This window comes from Amblyomma americanum, unplaced genomic scaffold (genome assembly GCF_052857255.1).
Source record: "Amblyomma americanum isolate KBUSLIRL-KWMA unplaced genomic scaffold, ASM5285725v1 scaffold_408, whole genome shotgun sequence".
Taxonomy (NCBI): Eukaryota; Metazoa; Arthropoda; class Arachnida; order Ixodida; family Ixodidae; genus Amblyomma; species Amblyomma americanum.
The window spans coordinates 83417-103787 of record NW_027526879.1 but is presented as its reverse complement, the minus strand read 5'-3'; the positions used below and the strand labels follow the sequence as shown (position 1 = coordinate 103787).

At 46.1% G+C, this 20371-nt stretch overlaps 1 protein-coding gene across 4 annotated transcripts; it reads left to right on the top strand.

Moving 5' to 3' along the window:
- Positions 1 to 1366: 1366 nt before the first annotated feature.
- Positions 1367 to 20285, top strand: LOC144112547 (aurora kinase A-like). Of its 4 annotated transcripts, none has more exons than XR_013310304.1 (5): positions 1372 to 1763; positions 5512 to 5660; positions 11162 to 11393; positions 15541 to 15608; positions 16329 to 16467. XR_013310304.1 is itself a non-coding variant. In XM_077645350.1 (4 exons), the coding sequence occupies exons 1-4, from the start codon at positions 1467 to 1469 to the stop codon at positions 16416 to 16418; spliced, it is 768 nt and encodes a 255-aa protein (XP_077501476.1). In that variant the 5' UTR covers positions 1367 to 1466; the 3' UTR covers positions 16419 to 16547. The 4 variants fall into 4 exon arrangements, 1 of the variants encoding a protein (XP_077501476.1); XR_013310305.1 differs by lacking the exons at positions 1372 to 1763; positions 5512 to 5660; positions 15541 to 15608 and adding exons at positions 18990 to 19057; positions 19742 to 19889; positions 20187 to 20285 and having other exon boundaries at positions 11224 to 11393; positions 16329 to 16549; XM_077645350.1 differs by lacking the exon at positions 15541 to 15608 and having other exon boundaries at positions 1367 to 1763; positions 16329 to 16547.
- Positions 20286 to 20371: the final 86 nt, after the last annotated feature.

The window sequence follows — 20371 nt, the reverse complement described above, 5'->3', positions numbered from 1 at the left end:
GGATGCGAGCAAGCGTAACATAGAACAAGCAACAAATTTTTTGTTTGTCATTAGCTTTGCCTTGCAACTGTTTCTAGCATAGGAGCTGAAAGAAAATGTGCACACAGCAGCAAGGCTGGCATGCAGCTGCAATCAGAATATGATTTGCAACGCCATGCTGGCGTCAAAATGGGAAAAGTGAACAAAGCTGACTGGTTTCATGAGTTTATGTATGCTGTGCCTGTCCTGCCTAATCTTGCCTGCCACTGTTGCCGGCTGATATCGGCGTCTCGTCCTTTTAGCGAGTGGGCCGGGTTACATATATGGCACTGCGCTTGTGCACTAAAACTACTCCTAAAGTATTTCGTAGCCATTGAGTAGGATAAATTTTTGTATGCAAGAAATTACTGGACAAGTACCTCGCAGCAAAGGGGCATAATTTTGTCTCACTATGTTGATGCTTTGCATAGCTGCTGTGATTGAGGGGCCGAATCGCGGCTAGGTCGGCTAAATTTCAGTATAACTGAAATTAAAAACGTTCCTGGGCTGGGTAACGTCGGCACTCATTGGAAGAATTCCCACTAGTAGAAACTAGTCCCGAGCCATCCGCTAAGTGTCAGTCGTAGCCGACTGGTGCCTTTGGGGCGCTACATATTAAAATTTGGAGAAGCTGTGTTCCGAAAAGTCCGAAGCCAAAAGCATATAATTGCTTAGGCAGCTTCTTAGACGGTCATTGGATATAGTCTAGCATGTGCAGTGTATACCCGCGTAATGATCCCACTGTCATAATGAACCCGCCTTCCACTTTCATCGGCCAGAATCTACTTTTTTTTTTCAGCCTTTAGCTTTTTGTTGCGGGTCCACTTTGCACTCCATCGGCAGTGCGAACCTTGGCAGCATGCCACTATTCTGTGCCCCCCCCCCCCCCCCCCCATGTCGCATGCCCTCATTCTGCCCACTTGTATGTTTGCACATGTGCGGTTGGTCAGTAAATTTATTATACGAGCACAGTTTTCCGAAAGTTTAAACGTAGTAGTTGGGAAATCGTGTTTTCTGGAAACGTATTAAGGGCACAGGGTAAGGTAAAATTAGAAAAAAATCGTTTTTTTTTCTTTTGGAATTTTAGAAGTTCAATTCTTTCTACACATGTTCCATGATCGCACTTTCCTCAGAAAGCCATATTTACGGCTGAAAAACGCTTTTTCCGAAACCAAGTAGTGAGCGGCCACGCCCCCTTTCAGGATTAACGTCAATTTTTTCAACCAAAAAGTCCACCACCTGATTTCAAAACTTGTCTAAAATCAGCGACATATAAAAAATTGTCTGGCAACTATTGTACAGCTCCTCTTTTTTAGCCAAGACAATCCTGAGACGCTTTGCACGTTTTTTCCACGTTTCTGCAACCTTCATGCAGCTGCGTCCGAGTGCTATCCCTTTCGATCAGTATTGTAAATTGTGGCGGTGTTGGTTGCTGCTGATAAGTTGAGATGCCCAGGGCAAAGAAGGCCTTCGTCAGGCGTGAATTTCACGGCAACCGCTACGCTCATCGTGAAAAAGCAAAAGGATGTCCACGACCGAATGAGATCCCGAACGCCGAACGCGCCAGCTCCTCGACATCGAAGCTTTCAAGATTTTCTCTGTGCTTCCAGGAAGAGGATGTGCTACAGAGCAGCAGCCAATATGCCTTAATGGACATGGACGGCATTTGTGCCGCAATTACACAGATTTGTGTGTGCAGAGAGTGCGGTGGAAGTGTTGAGCTCGTCGAAATTGTGACAAAACGGGTAGGTGTTGCAAGCGTTTACAGTTTGAACTGTGAAGTGTGTAGTGCCGCACAACGATTTGAGATGTCGAAGAAAACTACTTCTGGCCTCTATGAAGCCAACCTCAGGTTAGTGTATGCCTTGAGGTCCATTGGTAAGGGAATGGCTGCAGGAAATATACTCTGTGCTATGCTAAACCTTCCTAAGCCGCCGACAAAGTTTGCGAAATACAATCAAGAGCTTCTAGGTCACATCGAAGCTGCTGCTCAGGAGTCGATGAAATGGCAGCTGACGAAGCTGTGCAGCTGAATGAGGGGGATAAAGACATTGCAGTTGCTCTTGATGGAAGCTGGCAGAAGCGAGGCCATACTTCCAATAACGGCATAGTCTCTACGACCAGTGTAGACTCTGGGAAAGTGCTGGATGTGGAGGTTTTGTCTAAACGTTGTCCAAAGTGCAGCATCAAGGGTACAAACAGTGACCCCCTTCATAGAGAGGTGTGCCAAAGCAACTACCAAGGCACCAGCGGTGTAATGGAAGTCGCAGGAGCACTGAAAATTTTCGGCAGGAGTGAGGAGCTTCACGGCTTTCGATACGTCAAATACCTTGGGGATGGTGACAGCAAGGCTTTTATGGCTGTGAAGGCACAAATGCCATATGGTGATTCCGTTGAAATATCCAAGGTTGAGTGCATAGGGCACGTGCAAAAAAGGATGGGCACAAGGTTACGAAGGCTAAAAAAAGGAAACAAAGCAGGAAAACTCTCTGATGGAAAGAGCCTCTCGGGCCGAGGCCGACTGACTGATGCAGTAATAGACAAGCTCCAGACCTACTATGGTTTGGCCATCAGAAGAAATGTAGGAAACCTGGATGAAATGCGAAAGGCCGTTTGGGCAACCTTCTTTCACTTATCGGCCACAGACGATAACCCATACCATGGACTTTGCCCAAAGGGACCTGATACGTGGTGTGCCTTCAACAGAAGTCAGTCAGAGGGCAAGCCATTTTTCCACAAGGAGAGTTTGCCTGCATCTGTCTTGGAGGCTATCAAACCCATTTATAGGGAGCTATCGAAGGCTGAGCTCCTAGAGAAGTGCCTGCATGGGCGAACTCAAAATGCAAATGAGTCGTTCAACCATGTTGTTTGGGAACGCGCGCCAAAGAATGTGTTTGTTAGGCTTCGAACCCTACGGATGGCAACACTGGATGCTGTTCTTTCATTTAATGATGGTAGCATCGCACGGGCCAACGTTTTGAAGGCGTGTGGATTGAACCCAGGGAGCAACACCATCAAGTGGCTGAGGGAAGCTGACCATAAGCGCATGTACTTTGCGGACCGAGCAACACGACAGCTTACAAAAGAGGCCCGACAGTCAAAACGACAAGCCGAAAAGCGAAAAAATGACGGCGACAGTGACTACGAAGCAGGGGGCTATTAAACCAATTACTATGGAGGCGTTTCTGCGAATAAAAAATGGTTTTTCACATCTTTTTTCTCTTTACGCTCTATTATCTCAAAACAGTGTTTTTTCTTACAAAGGTACCATTATTTCCAATGCCTTTCAAGACAGACGGCTGATTTTTTTTTGCAATCATCTACATAAGTGTTGCCAACTACTGAACTAGAATTAAGCAATTTCACTGAGCAGTTATTCTGTTATGAATTTTGAAATGCGCAAAGAAAGGCCAGATTTGTGTACTACCGGAAAAAATTTTATTAAAAATCGAATTTTCAACACATTTCAAATATTCTAGTTCAGTAAAAAGACCACAAAATTTGGCAAACAATGATATATGTATTATTAGGCTACTGTTAGTGAGAAACATGTACCTCAACATGGCCTAAAATGCATGGGAAGTACTATAGGGCTTACCCTGTGCCCTTAAGCATTTCAATCTAGAGTTAGACGTTGCTGGAGGACGTTTTATAGAAGTTATGTGCTTCATGGCACTAAATGGCAGATGGTGCTGTCATTCATTTTGTCACTCGCATTGAACTACTGACCAAGGGGCCCTTCAACAAAACCTTAAACACATAGAAAAGTGGTGTGAAAAATTGGGTTACGACCCTTAACCCAAGCAAATGCAAGTTTCTTTCATTGCTTGTCGCCACAAAAGTCGTGTCTTAAATTCAGCACAAAATCAGTAATGAATCTATGGAATCCATATCATCTTTCAAATACTTAGGTTTCACTTTATCTAATGACCTAACATGGCATGTGAATGTTTCCAGCTTATTAGCATCAGCTAGCAAAACACTGGGATATCTTAAACATCAACTTTGCCTCGCCCCATGTCACATGAAATTGCTTTTTACAGGTCACTTGTTCGACCTGAGCTGGAATATGCATCCACCATATCGAAGCTGCACCATGTTATGCTCATAACCAACATAGAAGCAGTCCAAAACCATGTTGCAAGATTCATCCATTCTTATTTGTATGACGTCGATATTTAAGCTCTTAAAAACTAGATCTGCATATCACCTTTTTCTGTTCATCATCGCATAGCTACCATATTACTGTATGACGAGTTCTATTAATTATTGCTTAATCATGTACCTTACATTATGCCAGCGTTGTACATATCTCACTGCATCAGCCACTTGCTTCAAGTTTTCCATCCATGTACCCAAACTGTTACTTTTTTCAGGAGCGTAAATTGCTGGGCTAGTTGGTTCATAATGTTGTCAGGGTGGAACCAGCGGAACACAGACGCAGGACAAGAAAAGGAGGTACACACACCACACCGCTGGACTTGCAACTGATTTATTTCGAAGAAAACCACCACATTTAAGGGATTCCCTGCGCAAGCGCACACTATGGATGAAGGGAACAACTGTATTAAGATAAAAGAAAGTTATATTCTTTATCTGTGATAAAAACCGAGGGATCGCTGACACACTTTTCCTTGTTTTTCCTGATTAGAAACGCTTCAAGAATTTCACGCTCTCGTCTTGTTCTCCCCCAACCGATAATGCTCGTGCGGTGAAGCAAAGGAGAACATAACTCGCATACCTTAACATGCAAGGCTAAATTGCTGCCAGTGCCTGAATTGAACGTTGTTCGGTGCTGCCTCAGACGTTCATTGATGCACCCTCCGGTTTGCCCGATGTAGGTTTTCCCACAGGACAATGGGATGCAATATACCACCCCTGCTTCACCGCACGAGCATTATCGGTCGGGGGAGAACAAGACGAGAGCGTGAAATTCTTGAAGCGTTTCTAATCAGGAAAAACAAGGAAAAGTGTGTCAGCGATCCCTCGGTTTTTATCACAGATAAAGAATATAACTTTCTTTTATCTTAATACAGTTGTTACCTTCATCCAGAGTGTGCGCTTGCGCAGGGAATCCCTTAAATGTGGTGGTTTTCTTCGAAATAAATCAGTTGCAAGTCCAGCGGTGTGGTGTGTGTACCTCCTTTTCTTGTCCTGCGTCTGTGTTCCGCTGGTTCCACCCTGACGTTACTTTTTTGGCCTCCTTTTTTCCACGTGCAGCTAAAGATTGGAAATGGTCTTCTCCAGCACATTGTCGACATCACCTGCCCATCATCATTCGCTGAAAATTTAAATAACCTCCTATATATTTAAAAACATGTGGCATGGTTCACCATTATGTATAACCCTCCACCCCCTGAGGGGTCTTTGAGTACAAAAAGATGAGATGAAATTAAAACCAAAGCTTTCTGATAGGCAGAACAGCTACTTTTTGGTGCAGCACACCTGCATGTTAAAACTGCTTAATCAGTAGTTTTCCCTCTCCTTGTTCAGTATGTCTACCAGCTCTGCCAGGCCCTCAAGTGCTGCCACAGCCTCAAGGTGATCCACCGAGATATAAAACCGGAAAACCTGCTGCTCGGCCTCAATGGAGAGATCAAGCTCGCTGACTTTGGCTGGTCGGTGCATGCACCCACATCCAGGTGGGTGCACAGTTCAGTTGAAAAATCTTTATTGTTTAGACAGCTCAGCACTGGCGAGCTTTCACTTGGCATTCATGGTAGCCCGCATGCGCAGAGGTTGAGCCCTGCTCTTGCACGAATTTTTCATCGGTTGTGGAGATTGTAAGAAAGCTGAATGGATTTCTTAGCATTAGTTAGGTCTAAGCTTACTGGGTCATAATTTATTTTCACATTATGGAATTCAGTGCAACACAAGACAGATGCCATGTATGTGTAGATGGAACATGACAACTCTTTGCACCAGAGGTTCTCAAACTGTTTTAAGCCTCGAGCGGCCCCATTGCCTTACGAAAGGTGCTGAGGAACCCCACGTGTCTTGGCTTTTATCCCTTCGGGCTTAACTTGGATGCAAAAAAAAGATCATGGAGATGAGCAGCCGCCCAAAAATTGCCCAAATTCCATTAAAGAGCCCCTGCAGTACTTTTGAGCGTGTTATAATAACTTGCTCTATCACTGAATTGTGTTGTCATGGATACTGGAAATAATATGTGCAGCAGAGAACCCACAATAGGGGCCCCAACCTAAAGTTTGCCGCACGACGACAGCGTTGTGCTCCTCCCGTAGCGGCAGAATTCTGAAGCATCGATCGGGCATGATGGCGCAACAGTGCTCTGACTGGCCATGTTCGTGTGCTGCTCGCTGCCGTCTCCTCGCGGGCGCGGCAGATGCGAGCACAGCCTGATGACTGCACAGTGTGCCGATTATGTCCATCGGTGGGCAGTTTTTACGTGGTGATCGAAGTGGCACGCTGCACCGTGGTTGCCTAAAGGCGGGGAAGTGTCTTGCTTGACTTGTGGGCTTCCCTGAAATGACGCATTTGCTTACTCCCGTGTGTGATGCCAGCAGAAATTACCCAGATGGCAGGAATCGTTCAGTGCGAAGTAGCGGTGCAGTATCGGGCGCTGCAGTATTGATTAAAAAATAGTACTAGTGATCCATCACCTGCGGCAACAGGAGAGATCGCTGGCGGGCACTTAATATATGTGCACTTACTCGGCCAACACCATGTAAACTGGCAGCGCATGCAACTGCGAAGGCGAAGTAGGCAGACACGATTCCACATGTGAACTAACCTTGTGTCTCTGTTGTACATACGCAGTAGCAGTGTGGCTCTGCAGATTACAGACCATGGACTGTAGACCTCAGGCGGCCGCGCAATAGTGTTACGTGCCCCATCGATGCTCATCGGAACTAAGTCGTGCCAGTGGTTTGTGAGTTTAACGTCCCAAGGCTGTACGTAGATTGTGCGCAAAGCCGTTTTTGAAGGGCTCCTGATTAACAGATATTATTTTTAGATATCTGTATGGTAAATACGCCATCTGCTGTAAATATGACCATACGGCAGAAATGGTTAGGCAAACCCGACACCGGTAGGAATGGCAATGCGTTACCATATTGGTCATATCAGCCGCACACCCATGCTAAAACTCTCAAACCTCAACAGAATGGGATTCAGTAATGTGCACCGACATCGTGAAATGCGCTCTCGTATTTCGCACAAATCTAAACACAGCACGATTTGACCTGTGACATTGGGATAAGCAGCTTAGCGCGCTAAAGCCATTGGAACACTGTGGAAAGGGAAAAGGAAAAGGTAGCAGAAATGTGTCAACAGCACGCACAGCGGAAGCAAGCAGATCGAGCTGACGAAGAAAAAAAAGACGCGAAACGCATTTGTGCCGCAGTTTCGTTCGAAGGTAGGCTCTAATTTCAGTTTTCACTTCGTACACCACGTGGTTATGCACTCAGGGTACAAAACTATGGCGTGACGAAAACAGCGCCATTTTGGACTATTTGCTTGACGCCGCGCACACGAGCTGCTCAGCACGAGAGCGCGCGAAAAATTCTCTCAGCAGTGTCAAAGCGTGAGGACTACCCTCGAGCAGGCGCGCTCTTCTCTCACAGCGAAGAGAACATAGCGTGCACGAAGCAAGCCCCTCTCACAACGACGCCGAAGTGTCAGCCAGAAAGAACAAGCGCACACACGCAAAACTAGCTTCCTTCACGTGCGGGTGCCGCAAGCGCACACAAGTCAGTGACGAAGCTCGTCGGCCTGGCCGATCAACTAGGAGGAGCCGCTCGGAGAGGGCGCTGTTCACTGCCGTCTGCAGCGCCCCCTGGCCCAGGCTGTGACCCCTATTCCGCTTCAAAGTTGGCAAGCTCTCTCCTGTCGATTTTTCCAACCCTCTTCCTCGTCTGTATATGCATGTGCATATGTTAAGAATGGCCAGTGGTCACATCCTCTTGGATGCCATGCAGCATCCAGGACCTCAGCCAGTCAGCTGCGTCGTGCCGATGGGTCGGAAAGCTCTGCCTCCTGGAGGGGGTCCGCTTGCAGTGGAAGCATGGGGGTGAGGCTGGGTTGGAGGGTCTGGCTTGCGAGCGCCTGCCTTTGAGCGTGAAAAAATTTTCAAGAGAGGGAAAGGCAAGAAAACACCGAAATTCAAATTTTGAGCGCAGATAACTCCACTTTTACAAAAAGCTTTCAAAGTATATTTGCAGCAGGATAGTCGTGAAGCGGCGTCCTTTAAATTGCAGGCATATACCACAACTATGTTCAATAGCATATTGCGGGGTTTTTTAAAGCCAACTGCAATTCTGTAGTGAAATTGTCAGCCACAAACAATTAGTATTGTTAGTCCCAAAATAAAATGTGTAAAGAAGGGGGGGTGGGGGGGGTTGAGTCACGCAACAGTGGGAACTCAGAAAGCCAAAAAAGCACTTCAAGGAACCCAGGGATTTTGCAGAACCCAGGTTGAGAACCAATGCTCTGCACCAAGAAGTGTCTGTTAGCACACGTCCCAGCCGCTCACTTATGTTTGTTGCTTTGCGCTGAATTCTGGCATCTGTGTAACGTTTCTTATGTTCACATGGCAGTGCTTAGGTGGGCTCTGAGGAATGATTACTTGCTTAATGTAAAGAAATCAGTGCAGAGATGGAGACAAAGGAGAAGGGAGGAGACACTCGTGATTAACAAGTGCTACTATGAACTGTTTTGTTGAGGTATAAAGCAGAGAATGCAAGGGAAAAAAGGAGCATGTGCAACAATGGTGGGCAGTAACCACTTGTTAATCGTGATATGCGTCTCTATTTCTGCACTAATTTCTTGACATTATGCTACACCAACTAGCCCAACAGCACGCCCTTCTGAATTACTTTGTTGATCCAAATGAATGATGAAATAGTGTTTGAAGAATTGCTGATTCACTCTGTACTCATTCAGAAACAGAATAATAAGCAGCAGAATAAGAATTTCGATAAATGGAAATATTTTTGTTTGGCGGTGTTGTCATGTGCTCATGCTTAGCTAATACAGACAATACTGACCAGGGCCATGGGCATTTTTTGTTGTGTTCTTCATAGTGGCAAGTGGACAGCATGCATTAGAGGTATCTTCACTTCAATGATTCTCTTGGGCGTCCCTCATAGCCTGAGTCGCTTTGGGACGTTAAACACTCGTAAACCATAAACCATGATTCTCTGCCACTCAGCAGTGCATATGGCATATTGAAGCCACGGTAAAAATGGATCCATTCATGTCCAGTCTCTTAGCTGAGTTCAGTTAGCTTCAGTACTGTAAAGGTAGGTGGGCACGACTTTTTGGTCAATCTGCAAAGCTTGTGGTAACTGACTTCATCTGCAGATGAAAGATTTTCAAAGTGCAAGCATATATCTTGATGAAAACAACACCTTTGTGCTTTAATTGCACCAACAGTATTATGGTGCCACATAATATTTTGAATAACCTATTCCAAGTGTAGCATGTGCCTGCCATGATGATTCAAAGCTGGTTATTTCGTACTTGCATTACCAGAGCTTTGAGTTGCGCACTTTGTATTGCATCATGCATGGAGATCATGTTGCTCAAATGGAATTTTTGCTTCCTTCATACCATTCTTGTAGTGCTGTAGCGTGTAGGTTGCAGCTTGTACATAACGAAAAGCAGTTTGCTGTAAAATAAAAAAAAAGTGCTTAGATAGAACATTGGTACTTCAGCTGGCTGAAAACACCGGCTTGCAGGTGCAACTCTCATCAGTATTTGAGCATTCTCACTTGTTTTTAAAACTGAGAATGCTTTTGGCAATCTTGAAGTGCACTACAACGTTTTGCTGCATCGAGGGTGGCAAATAACCTCTACTTTGTTGGAAAGCAGCTGGGCTTACCATTGCTTTGTCATCTTAACCACACGACACAGTGGCCATTTTACTTGCAGGATGCTGGATAATAGCGCAGCTGGCAGTGTGCTGCTGCTCCTTCTCTTCTCTTCTGTATTCCAATGTCCATTTCTGTCATTCCTCAAGTGTGACAGGCGAGCTGCATGCTTGCAAGTATTTGATCATGCGGGGAGTGGCTGCTGAATAGGATTACAAAGTGGGGCGAAGTTGCGGAGTTCAGATGGCTGCTTTTGCTTGCTCCACCACCCTCAACCTGCCCTGCGGGTCGGCGCTACCAGGCATGGCAGCCGTGAGCCAGCACAGCCAGTGCGTTAGTGCACATGTGTGTTGATTGATTGTATGCACTCAGTTAGATAAGTCCAATGTGCAGTTCGTTGTAGAAAGTTTATTTCACATGAATGATGATAGAACTGCTTCGGGCTTTTGGCATAAAGTTTAATTCGCCCTACCCGGTTTCGTTTCGTTACAATTGGGTTTGACTGTAAGCCATTTTTGGTCAGCAGATTGGGCTCAGTTGCTATTGGCCTTATGGGAGGCAAACTTCCAGAATATTTTCAGTGTGCGCAGCTGTTCATTTAGGAAACATCAGATATGTCAGGCATGAAATTTAAAGGAACAGCGAGGCTAATGTGATCCAATTTTTGTTCTCAGTAAATTCTATTGTTAATTGTTTTGTGGCTATCGTTTGTTTCACAGCAAAAGACACATTTATTGCTGAGAAAATTGGATTTAGAAATGGAGAATTTTTTCCGTTCACTCGATTTAAACACGTGATGTGGAGACCAACTAAGACTCCGTGATTTCCCTTCAGTTTGGAAGTGGGTGGCAATATAGCCTTGCCTCAGAGATCTGCATTACCAAGTGTGTATGGACGCCATTGCAGCTTGAATGTGAAAACAGCTGTTGGGAGTGCTACACTGAACCTTTTTGTTCTTGTAAGTAAAGCAAGTGTACCAGTGGCTGATAGACACTGTGCGTCCTAATCCTGCCTGCACAGAAACACCATTACCACTATCACTGCCAACTGCGATACCAGTATCTCATTTTTTTTCTTGTGTAGCGTGCAAAAAGTCCATTTTCACTGAAAGTGGGCCTCTTTGTCATTAGAATGCGATAGTCAGCCAATACATTCCAGCTTCAGTTTTATCCATCATCATAGGACTCAAGGGTCTGCAGCTGCAAAAAGGGGCCGCAGAGCTGAGGCAAACAATAGCTGGCCACATTAATTGTAGTCCAAAGTGTGAGTTGCAAACATTCTTGTGTTGCTTCTTGCAATGCGCTTTGCAGACGAGTAACACTGTGTGGCACACCTGTCTACCTGCCGCCAGAGATGGTCGAACAGTGTGCTTATGATGAGAAGGTCGACCACAGGTGCCTAGGCATCCTCATCTACGAATTCTTGGTGGGGAAGCCGCCATTCAACGCCGATACTGTGGAAAAAATCGGCGAGGAAATACTGAAGGGCCAGGTTCAGTTCCCCGACCATGTCAGTGCTGATGCACGGGACCTCATTGGAAAGGTGGGTGGCAGAGATGGCATTAAATTGTGTAAGGACGGTGGCTGAGGGTTGCAGCCGTGCTGCGCTGGTAGATGTGACGTTCAGGGTGTCTGGTGTGGCTTTGCTGTCCATGGTGTGAGTGTCTTCTGCAAATAACCACTCTGTTGCCTTCAGGTTTGCACCCTGCCACACCTTTCACCCCTTCTTGTTGAGACCATTTATTTATTTAAGGGCCCATTTGGGTATTAAATGGGGGGTCCCTAGGGAGAAGGTGTACAGCTAATAACACGGTTGCCAAAAAATGTGAACGCAAAAAAGAACTCTGTATACACTTGTGAAAGGGCCACACTTCCTTTTCTTTAGATTTTGACGGGGTGTGACCCTTACACAAAAAGAAAAAGAGCAATTTTTGCTCTCAATTTTGTGAGACTCCAGGTAGAACCAAGAATTACGTCTCGTCAGTTTATGTGCTGACCCATATTTTATAACTAATTAATGCAGGCCTGTGAATCCTTCACAGGAAAAACAAAAAATAAAGAATGCAAAGTCCTTATACACTCAAATACGCTGAGAACACAATACACTTAGGTTTTGCACGTGCACATGCATACAATATAGTATCGATTATTGCAGTAGGAAAGATAGTTAAAAAGAGAGAGAGAAACAAAGTAAAAACAAAGTACAGTTAAAACTCGATTTAACGAAGTTGAGGGGAGCCGTGAATTATTTCGTTAAATCGAGAACTTCGTTAAATTGAATGAGGCATTTCTTGGGCACATAATTCAGTACATTCGATTACAGTAAAACCTCGTTAAAACGTACCCGCTTAAACAGTACTTTCGTTTTAAAAGTAGTAAAGTCAAGTCCCCGACTGAGCACCCATTGAACATAATGCATTTTGCATCCGCATAAAACGTACCAGCTTATCGCGGTCATATCGGTTAGCACGTACCATTTTCACTTTTCGTCGCACTCGCGCGTGATGAATTCACGCCGGTAGCACCGACCCAAAGGACGGTTCGGCTAGAGGGGCAACAATCTTCCCTAAATACCGCCGACGGGACGGCAAGCCACACAGCCAATAACAAATTGGCGCCAAAGTTGGTAATCATACAATTAGCGCAATCTTTGGGGGTCTGTATGGTCATCGTCATGACCCCCCGCGCTACTTTCGAGTGGGTAGCGCCAACACCACGACCGGCGCCGCTAGCGCGTATGAAAAGAAACAACAAAAATTCTTACTCGACAAGAAAGGCCCGAGGGGACTACAAATTTATTTTCCGCCAAAGAAGTCGGTGATCTTTGCCTGCGTGCGCTTTGTGAGCAACGGCCGCACCGATTTCTCGTAGGTCTGAAGTGCGTCCAGCGCGTCTTCCGTCCCCTCGTGTGCGCGGCAAAATGTCGCAGCAGATCGAGAGCATCCATCACCTGACCTGGTGTCGGCACGGGAGCTTCGGCACCTGCAGGGTCGTCGGCAGCGTCTTCAGCCGTCACTCCCTCCACGCTTCCTACAAGCCGCAACATATCGGCATCAGTCAAAACTTCCGTTGTGACTGCATTTGCGTCGGCGTTCACGTAGTCTGAGAAACTTATGCCTGTGGGCACTTCATCCACTGAGCGAAGGTGTTCCCAGGCATCTTCATCCTCGTGCACGGCGCTCGCGCAGTCCGGACCAGCTTCGGCAGTTTCAGGGCCTAGTGTACCGAAACCGGCAGTCCTGAAGCAGTTGACAATTATCGACGGCCTCAATGCTCTCCAAGCCGCCGCCACCATCTCAACCGCCATAAAAATATCTATTTTCGTCTCGCGCTTCAGCTCCAGGTTGAGGAGAACTCTGTCGACGAGGACTCTGTCACATTTCTTCTGTCCACTTGTCACAGCACGAATTATGTCCGCTTTCTCGTCCAGGGTAAGCCTTTTTCGTTTCTTGCAGGGCTCCATCTGCTAGTCAGGAGGGTTAGTGGCGCGCTTGCTCGCACACACCACGTCCGCGTTCACGATAGCAAGGCTAGACTGATGGAGGCCTAACAAGCTGAGCTTGACAAAGACGTGCGTTCAAAGGCACGGGGAAATCCGCACAAGAGCGAACACAGAGCACAACACACAAACACGCACACAAAAAAACACGCGAACTGCAACAGCGCCATCCATGAAATGTGGCACGAAACTTTTTTACTGCTGGCGCCATCTCGTGAGCTCGACTCAAAATTAAAACTCGTTTTGCGCCGCGCAGTTTGAAAAAAGCGACGGGATGAAGATGCTCCGTGCTGTTACCGCTGACTCGCAATCAATAAATTTTGGGGTGCTGTCTACAAAATAGACCAAAAATTAACACTTTTTCACCTTTATTTCTCGAAAAAAGGTTCGTTAAATCGGGACAGATCACGGAATCGGTTTCGTTATTTCGGGTTAGTCAAAGCATTGAATCCTATGGGCGTCTGAGGGGGAATTAGGATACCTTCGTTAAATCGAGATTTTTGTTAAATCGGGTTTCGTTAAATCGAGTTTTGACTGTAGTAGAAACTAGTCCCGAGCCATCCACTTAGTGTCAGTCGTAGCCGGCTGGTGCCTTTGGGGCGCTACATATTAAAATTTGGAGAAGCTGGGTTCCGAAAAGTCCGAAGCCAAAAGCATATAATTGCTTACGCAGCTTCTTAGACGGTCATTAGATATAGTCTAGCATGTGCCGTGTATACCCGCGTAATGATCCCACTGTCATAATGAACCCTCCCTCCACTTTCATCGGCCAGAATCTACTTTTTTTTTTCAGCCTTTAGCTTTTTGTTGCGGGTCCACTTTGCACTCTCATCGGCAGTGCGAACCTTGGCAGCGTGCCACTATTCTGTGCCCCCCCCCCGCCCCTTCCCCCATGTCGCATGCCCTCAATCTGCCCACTTGTATGTTTGCACATGTGCGGTTGGTCAATAAATTTATTATACGAGCACAGTTTTCCGAAAGTTTAAACGTAGTAGTTGGGAAATCGTGTTTTCTGGAAACGTATTAACCTGGAAAAATATGGCGTAATGCTATGGGACATTTTTAATGTCCGCGATTTTGAGCGTATTAACAGTGAGATCGTATGAACTGGGAACATATCAACGATTCATTGTGTTCATTGGCATTGGTGTTGACAACGTTCTAGATGCGGATGGTTTTGAGGAAAGGAAGGGCGCATAACTGGCTCCCTGGACGGAGTCTGCGTTTACATGACCTTTCACGTCGCTCAGTCCTGTGATGCCATATGAGTGTGCAGTTTGAATCGGAGGGCGGGAAAAACTTCTTTAAAGGAAATGCATCTTTCGCTCCCAGACGAGCGGCAAACAAGCCATCAAATGCTGAACTATCAATGATTTTGCTAACCAAAAATAACATTGATAGACTTTTTTCGCTGTCCCTCTAATAGTATGTATTTGCTCTCAGTTGTCAAGAACTGGTTATTTCATATGCTTATGGCTACTCTGTATGAATGCTTGCACTTTTGGAGCTCAATGGCAGCACGGGATATTGGTGATTGGGTCCATAGATCTGCCTGCTTATTGTTCTGCTGCTTTGCCATGCAACTGTTTAATGGCTTCTTGCAGTTTTTGCTACATTCGTGAAACAAGATGCTTTTGGAGGGCATTGGATGAAGGCTGTGTTGGCAGAGGCACAAGGCCTGTAGGGACTTTTTTTTTTACTTTAACAGCCCACTCGCCTGGCTCATAGGAGCTCTTTCAGTTAGGAAGTTGTGAAATGATACAGTAGAACTACTCTGTTTTTCATGGGGCCACGAGGAAAATTATATCAGCCAGGCAGTGTAGCCAAACAATGTGTGTGGAAAAGACTGCGAGCGTTGTATGCCGCTAAGTGTGAAGCGCTGGAGGATGCCGAGCAGTGTTCGTCAGGCACCAGTGTAGTGAAGACAGTCCCGCTTCAGCCAGTGTGCGGTCAGTGTGCCACGTGCACTAAACATGGGCTTTCAAAAATTAACATGCGGATTTTGCTAATTTGAGCTTCTAGTTCTTCTAAGCTAATGCTTTGGTCAGCATCGAGGGCAACAATGAGTCACTCAAGAGTGTTCGCGTAAGGGCTTTAGCTTTGTCTTGGCATGATTGAAATGTAGCAAACCATGTTTGAGATTTGATGCCATGCTCACTGCCCTGGCCCTCTCCCTACTTTACTTGTTTAGGTGCATCTAGCAGGCTGACATCGGCAACAGGCACTGTGCCCTCGGAGAGAGCAGGAGGATTGGGTTGGGTGAGGCATCTTTTCTTAATTTTGGTGCTTTGCAAACAACAAAAATAAACAGACTTTCTCATCTAAAATTTTAACAGCGCTGAACTGGGGACGTCAGTGCCACATATCTTTGGTGTAGAACTAAAGAACTCCTTCATGGCATTACAGCTTACCATCCAGCAGTGGCAGTATGCATGTTGATTTAATGTTCGCTGCTTGTTTAGTGACGTTAGGCCTGACACATGGTGGTTATGCTAACAATTGCCAAAATGTTCACTTTCATCTGCTTGGTTCTAAAATTCACTCGCATCTGCTGCTAATGCGTGAGGATTACTGCATGAATGCTGCCACTCCTTCAGGTCGATGCACAAGTTGTTTTTCGCTGTCATTGTTTGGAGGCAGACTTTCTTTTCCTTAGTGCAAGAGGACTATTCCAATGGGTAAACCCCAAGGAACATTTCTGTTGTCCTTTGCTTATAAACTTTGCCTCACTGCTATGGAGGGGTTATGTCTCGCACTCATTAGGTTTCGGCCACGTGGTTTAGTACAGTCAGTCCTAGATGTAAATCTGAGTTGAAGGGGGCTGAAGGTTAGTTAGAATTAATGCGGGCCTATTTAAGTGTAGTGGAGCTAAATTTTGGTCTTTTATGGCCAGATAAACGATGAAGGCATGCAGCATTAGCCATTGGCTGTAGCTTTCTCATGTCGCTTGCGAGCTAGACTGTCCCTCTTTTTGTGCAGAACCCAGCCAGAAAAGAGGTGCCAGGCCGAAGTATGGGCTGTCTTCTCGGCAACTGCTCAATTTCCGGAGCAATCCTCTGCCTTGCCTGAAGTGCAAGGCAGTGGCCGCGGCATGGTGCCAGGTGGCTCTGCGGAGGGACTGCAGATTCCCAGGCAGCCACACGCAGTGCCGCCTGCTTATATTCAACTCGGGAAGCCGGCCGCCATCACGTCTGCTAAGGGTGAGTCTTTCCTTTGTGTGCACGCTAGCCGTGGAATGTGAATGCACCAGAGGGGGGTGCAAGCGCAGTGTGTCATGTAAAAGGCAAGTGGTGACTGTAGGTGGTGTGATGTTACTGTGAACTACTGCTTGAGTGAGCTCCATGAAACATGAGAAAAAATTCTACTCAACTCCTCTGAATATATGAATGTGCACTGGGCTGATGCACAAATGTAGATACTCCGTGCATATATCATTGAGGATGTAAGGAAGCGTAACATAGAACAAGCAACAAATTTTTTGTTTGTCATTAGCTTTGCCTTGCAACTGTTTCTAGCATAGGAGCTGAAAGAAAATGTGCACACAGCAGCAAGGCTGACATGCAGCTGCAATCAGAATATGATTTGCAACGCAATGCTGGTGTCAAAATGGGAAAAGTGAACAAAGCTGACTGGTTTCATGAGTTTATGTATGCTGTGCCTGTCCTGCCTAATCTTGCCTGCCACTGTTGCCGGCTGATATCGGCGTCTCGTCCTTTTAGCGAGTGTGCCGGGTTACATATATGGCACTGCGCTTGTGCACTAAAACTACTCCTAAAGTATTTCGTAGCCACTGAGTAGGATAAATTTTCGTATGCAAGAAATTACTGGACAAGTACCTCGCAGCAAAGGGGCATAATTTTGTCTCACTATGTTGATGCTTTGCATAGCTGCTGTGATTGAGGGGCCGAATCGCGGCTAGGTCGGCTAAATTTCAATATAACTGAAATTAAAAACGTTCCTGGGCTGGGTGACGTCGGCACTCATTGGAAGAATTCCCACTAGTAGAAACTAGTCCCGAGCCATCCGCTAAGTGTCAGTCGTAGCCGACTGGTGCCTTTGGGGCGCTACATATTAAAATTTGGAGAAGCTGTGTTCCGAAAAGTCCGAAGCCAAAAGCATATAATTGCTTAGGCAGCTTCTTAGACGGTCATTGGATATAGTCTAGCATGTGCCGTGTATACCCGCGTATTGATCCCACTGTCATAATGAACCCGCCCTCCACTTTCATCGGCCAGAATATACTTTTTTTTTCAGCCTTTAGCTTTTTGTTGCGGGGTCCACTTTGCACTCCATCGGCAGTGCGAACCTTGACAGCGTGCCACTATTCTGCCCCCCCCCCCATGTCGCATGCCCTCATTCTGCCCACTTGTATGTTCGCACATGTGCGGTTGGTCAGTAAATTTATTATACGAGCACAGTTTTCCGAAAGTTTAAACGTAGTAGTTGGGAAATTGTGTTTTCTGGAAACGTATTAACCTGGAAAAATATGGCGTAATGCTATGGGACATTTTTAATGTCCGCGATTTTGAGCGTATTAACAGTGAGATCGTATGAACTGGGAACATATCAACGATTCATTGTGTTCATTGGCATTGGCGTTGACAACGTTCTAGATGCGGATGGTTTTGAGGAAAGGAAGGGCGCATAACTGGCTCCCTGGACGGAGTCTGCGTTTACGTGACGTTTCACGTCGCTCCGTCCTGTGATGCCATATGAGTGTGCAGTTTGAATCGGAGGACGGGAAAAACTTCTTTGAAATAAATGCATCTTTCGCTCCCAGACGAGCGGCAAACAAGCCATGAAATGCTGAACTATCAATGATTTTGCTAAGCAAAAAAAAAATTGATAGAGTTCTTTCACTGTCCCTCTAATAGGATGTATTTGCTCTCAATTGTCAAGAACTGGTTATTCCATATGCTTATGGCTACTCTGTATGAATGCTTGCACTTTTGGAGCTCAGTGGCAGCACGGGATATTGGTGACTGTGTCCATAAATCTGCCTGCTTTTTGTTCTGCTGCTTTGCCATGCAACTGTTTAATGGCTTCTTGCAGTTTTTGCTACATTCGTGAAACAAGATGCTTTTGGAGGGCATTGGATGAAGGCTGTGTTGGCAGAGGCACAAGGCCTGTAGGGACTTTTTTTTTTTACTTTAACAGCCCACTCGCCCGGCTCATAGGAGCTCTTTCAGTTAGGAAGTTGTGAAATGATACAGTAGAGCTACGCTGTTTTTCATGGGGCCACGAGGAAAATTATATCAGCCAGGCAGTGTAGCCAAACAATGTGTGTGGAAAAGACTGCGAGCGTTGTATGCCGCTAAGTGTGAAGCGCTGGAGGATGCCGAGCAGTGTTGGTCAGGCACCAGTGTAGTGAAGACAGTCCCGCTTCAGCCAGTGTGCGGTCACTGTGCCACATGCGCTAAACATGGGCTTTCAAAAATTAACATGCGAATTTTGCTAATTTGAGCTTCTAGTTCTTCTAAGCTAATGCTTTGGTCAGCATCGAGGGCAACAATGAGTCACTCAAGAGTGTTCGCGTAAGGGCTTTAGCTTTGTCTTGGCATGATTGAAATGTAGCAAACCATGTTTGAGATTTGATGCCATGCTCACTGCCCTGGCCCTCTCCCTACTTTACTTGTTTAGGTGCATCTAGCAGGCTGACATCGGCAACAGGCACTGTGCCCTCGGAGAGAGCAGGAGGATTGGGTTGGGTAAGGCATCTTTTCTTAATTTTGGTGCTTTGCAAACAGCGCTGAACTGGGGACGTCAGTGCCACATATCTTTGGTGTAGAACTAAAGAACTCCTTCATGGCATTACAGCTTACCATCCAGCAATGGCAGTATGCATGTTGATTTAATGTTCGCTGCTTGTTTAGTGACGTTCGGCCTGACACATGGTGGTGATGCTAACAATTGCCAAAATGTTCACTTTCATCTGCTTGGTTATAAAATTCACTCGCATCTGCTGCTAATGCGTGAGGTTTACTGCATGAATGCGGCCACTCCTTCGGGTCGATGCACAAGTTGTTTTTCGCCGTCATTGTTTGGAGGCAGACTTTTTTTTTCCTTAGTGCAAGAGGACTATTCCAATGGGTAAACCCCAAGTAAAATTTCTGTTGTCCTTTGCTTATAAACTTTGTCTCACTGCTATGGAGGGGTTATGTCTCGCACTCATTAGGTTTCGGCCACGTGGTTTAGTACAGTCAGTCCTGGATGTAAATCTGAGTTGAAGGGGGCTGGAGGTTTGTTAGAATTAATGCGGGCCTATTTAGGTGTAGCGGAGCATAAATTTTGGTCTTTTATGGCCGGATAAACGAGGAAGGCATGCAGCATTAGCCATTAGCTGTAGCTTTCTCATGCCGCTTGCGAGCTAGACTGTCTCTCTTTTTGTGCAGAACCCAGCCAGAAAAGAGGTGCCAGGCTGAAGTACGGGCTGTCTTCTCGGCAACTGCTCGATTTCCGGAGCAATCCTCCGCCTCGCCTGAAGTGCAAGGCAGTGGCCGCGCTCACTCGGAAAGCCGGCCGCCATCACGTCTGCTAAGGGTGAGTCTTTCCTTTGTGTGCACGCTAGCAGTGGATTGTGAATGCACCAGAGGGGGTGCAAGTGCAGTGTGTCATGTAAAAGGCAAGTGGTGACTGCAGGGGGTGTGATGTTACTGTGAACTACTGGAACGCTGGTGACAAGATGACCTGGTGTCATTTTGATGCAGAGTTGTAACACCTAGAATAGAGCAGTGGAATGCCTGTGACCATTTCAAAAGTGTCTCGTGACCTCCGTAAGAAAGGCTAGTTCTGAAGGTTGTTTGACTGCTGTGTATTGCGGCGCTGGCACATTTACAGAGAGGCAAGATGGCAGCCAGCCATACTCCCTGTCGAGCACCCCGACGAGAGCAGTCTCTGGACCGCCTGAGAAATGACAATGTTCAACTACGGGGTCAGGTGGGTGGTCCTTTCCTAATAATAATAAAAAAATGTTATTATATATATCATATGTTATGTAAATTGCGTGGCTTGTTGCTTGAGAT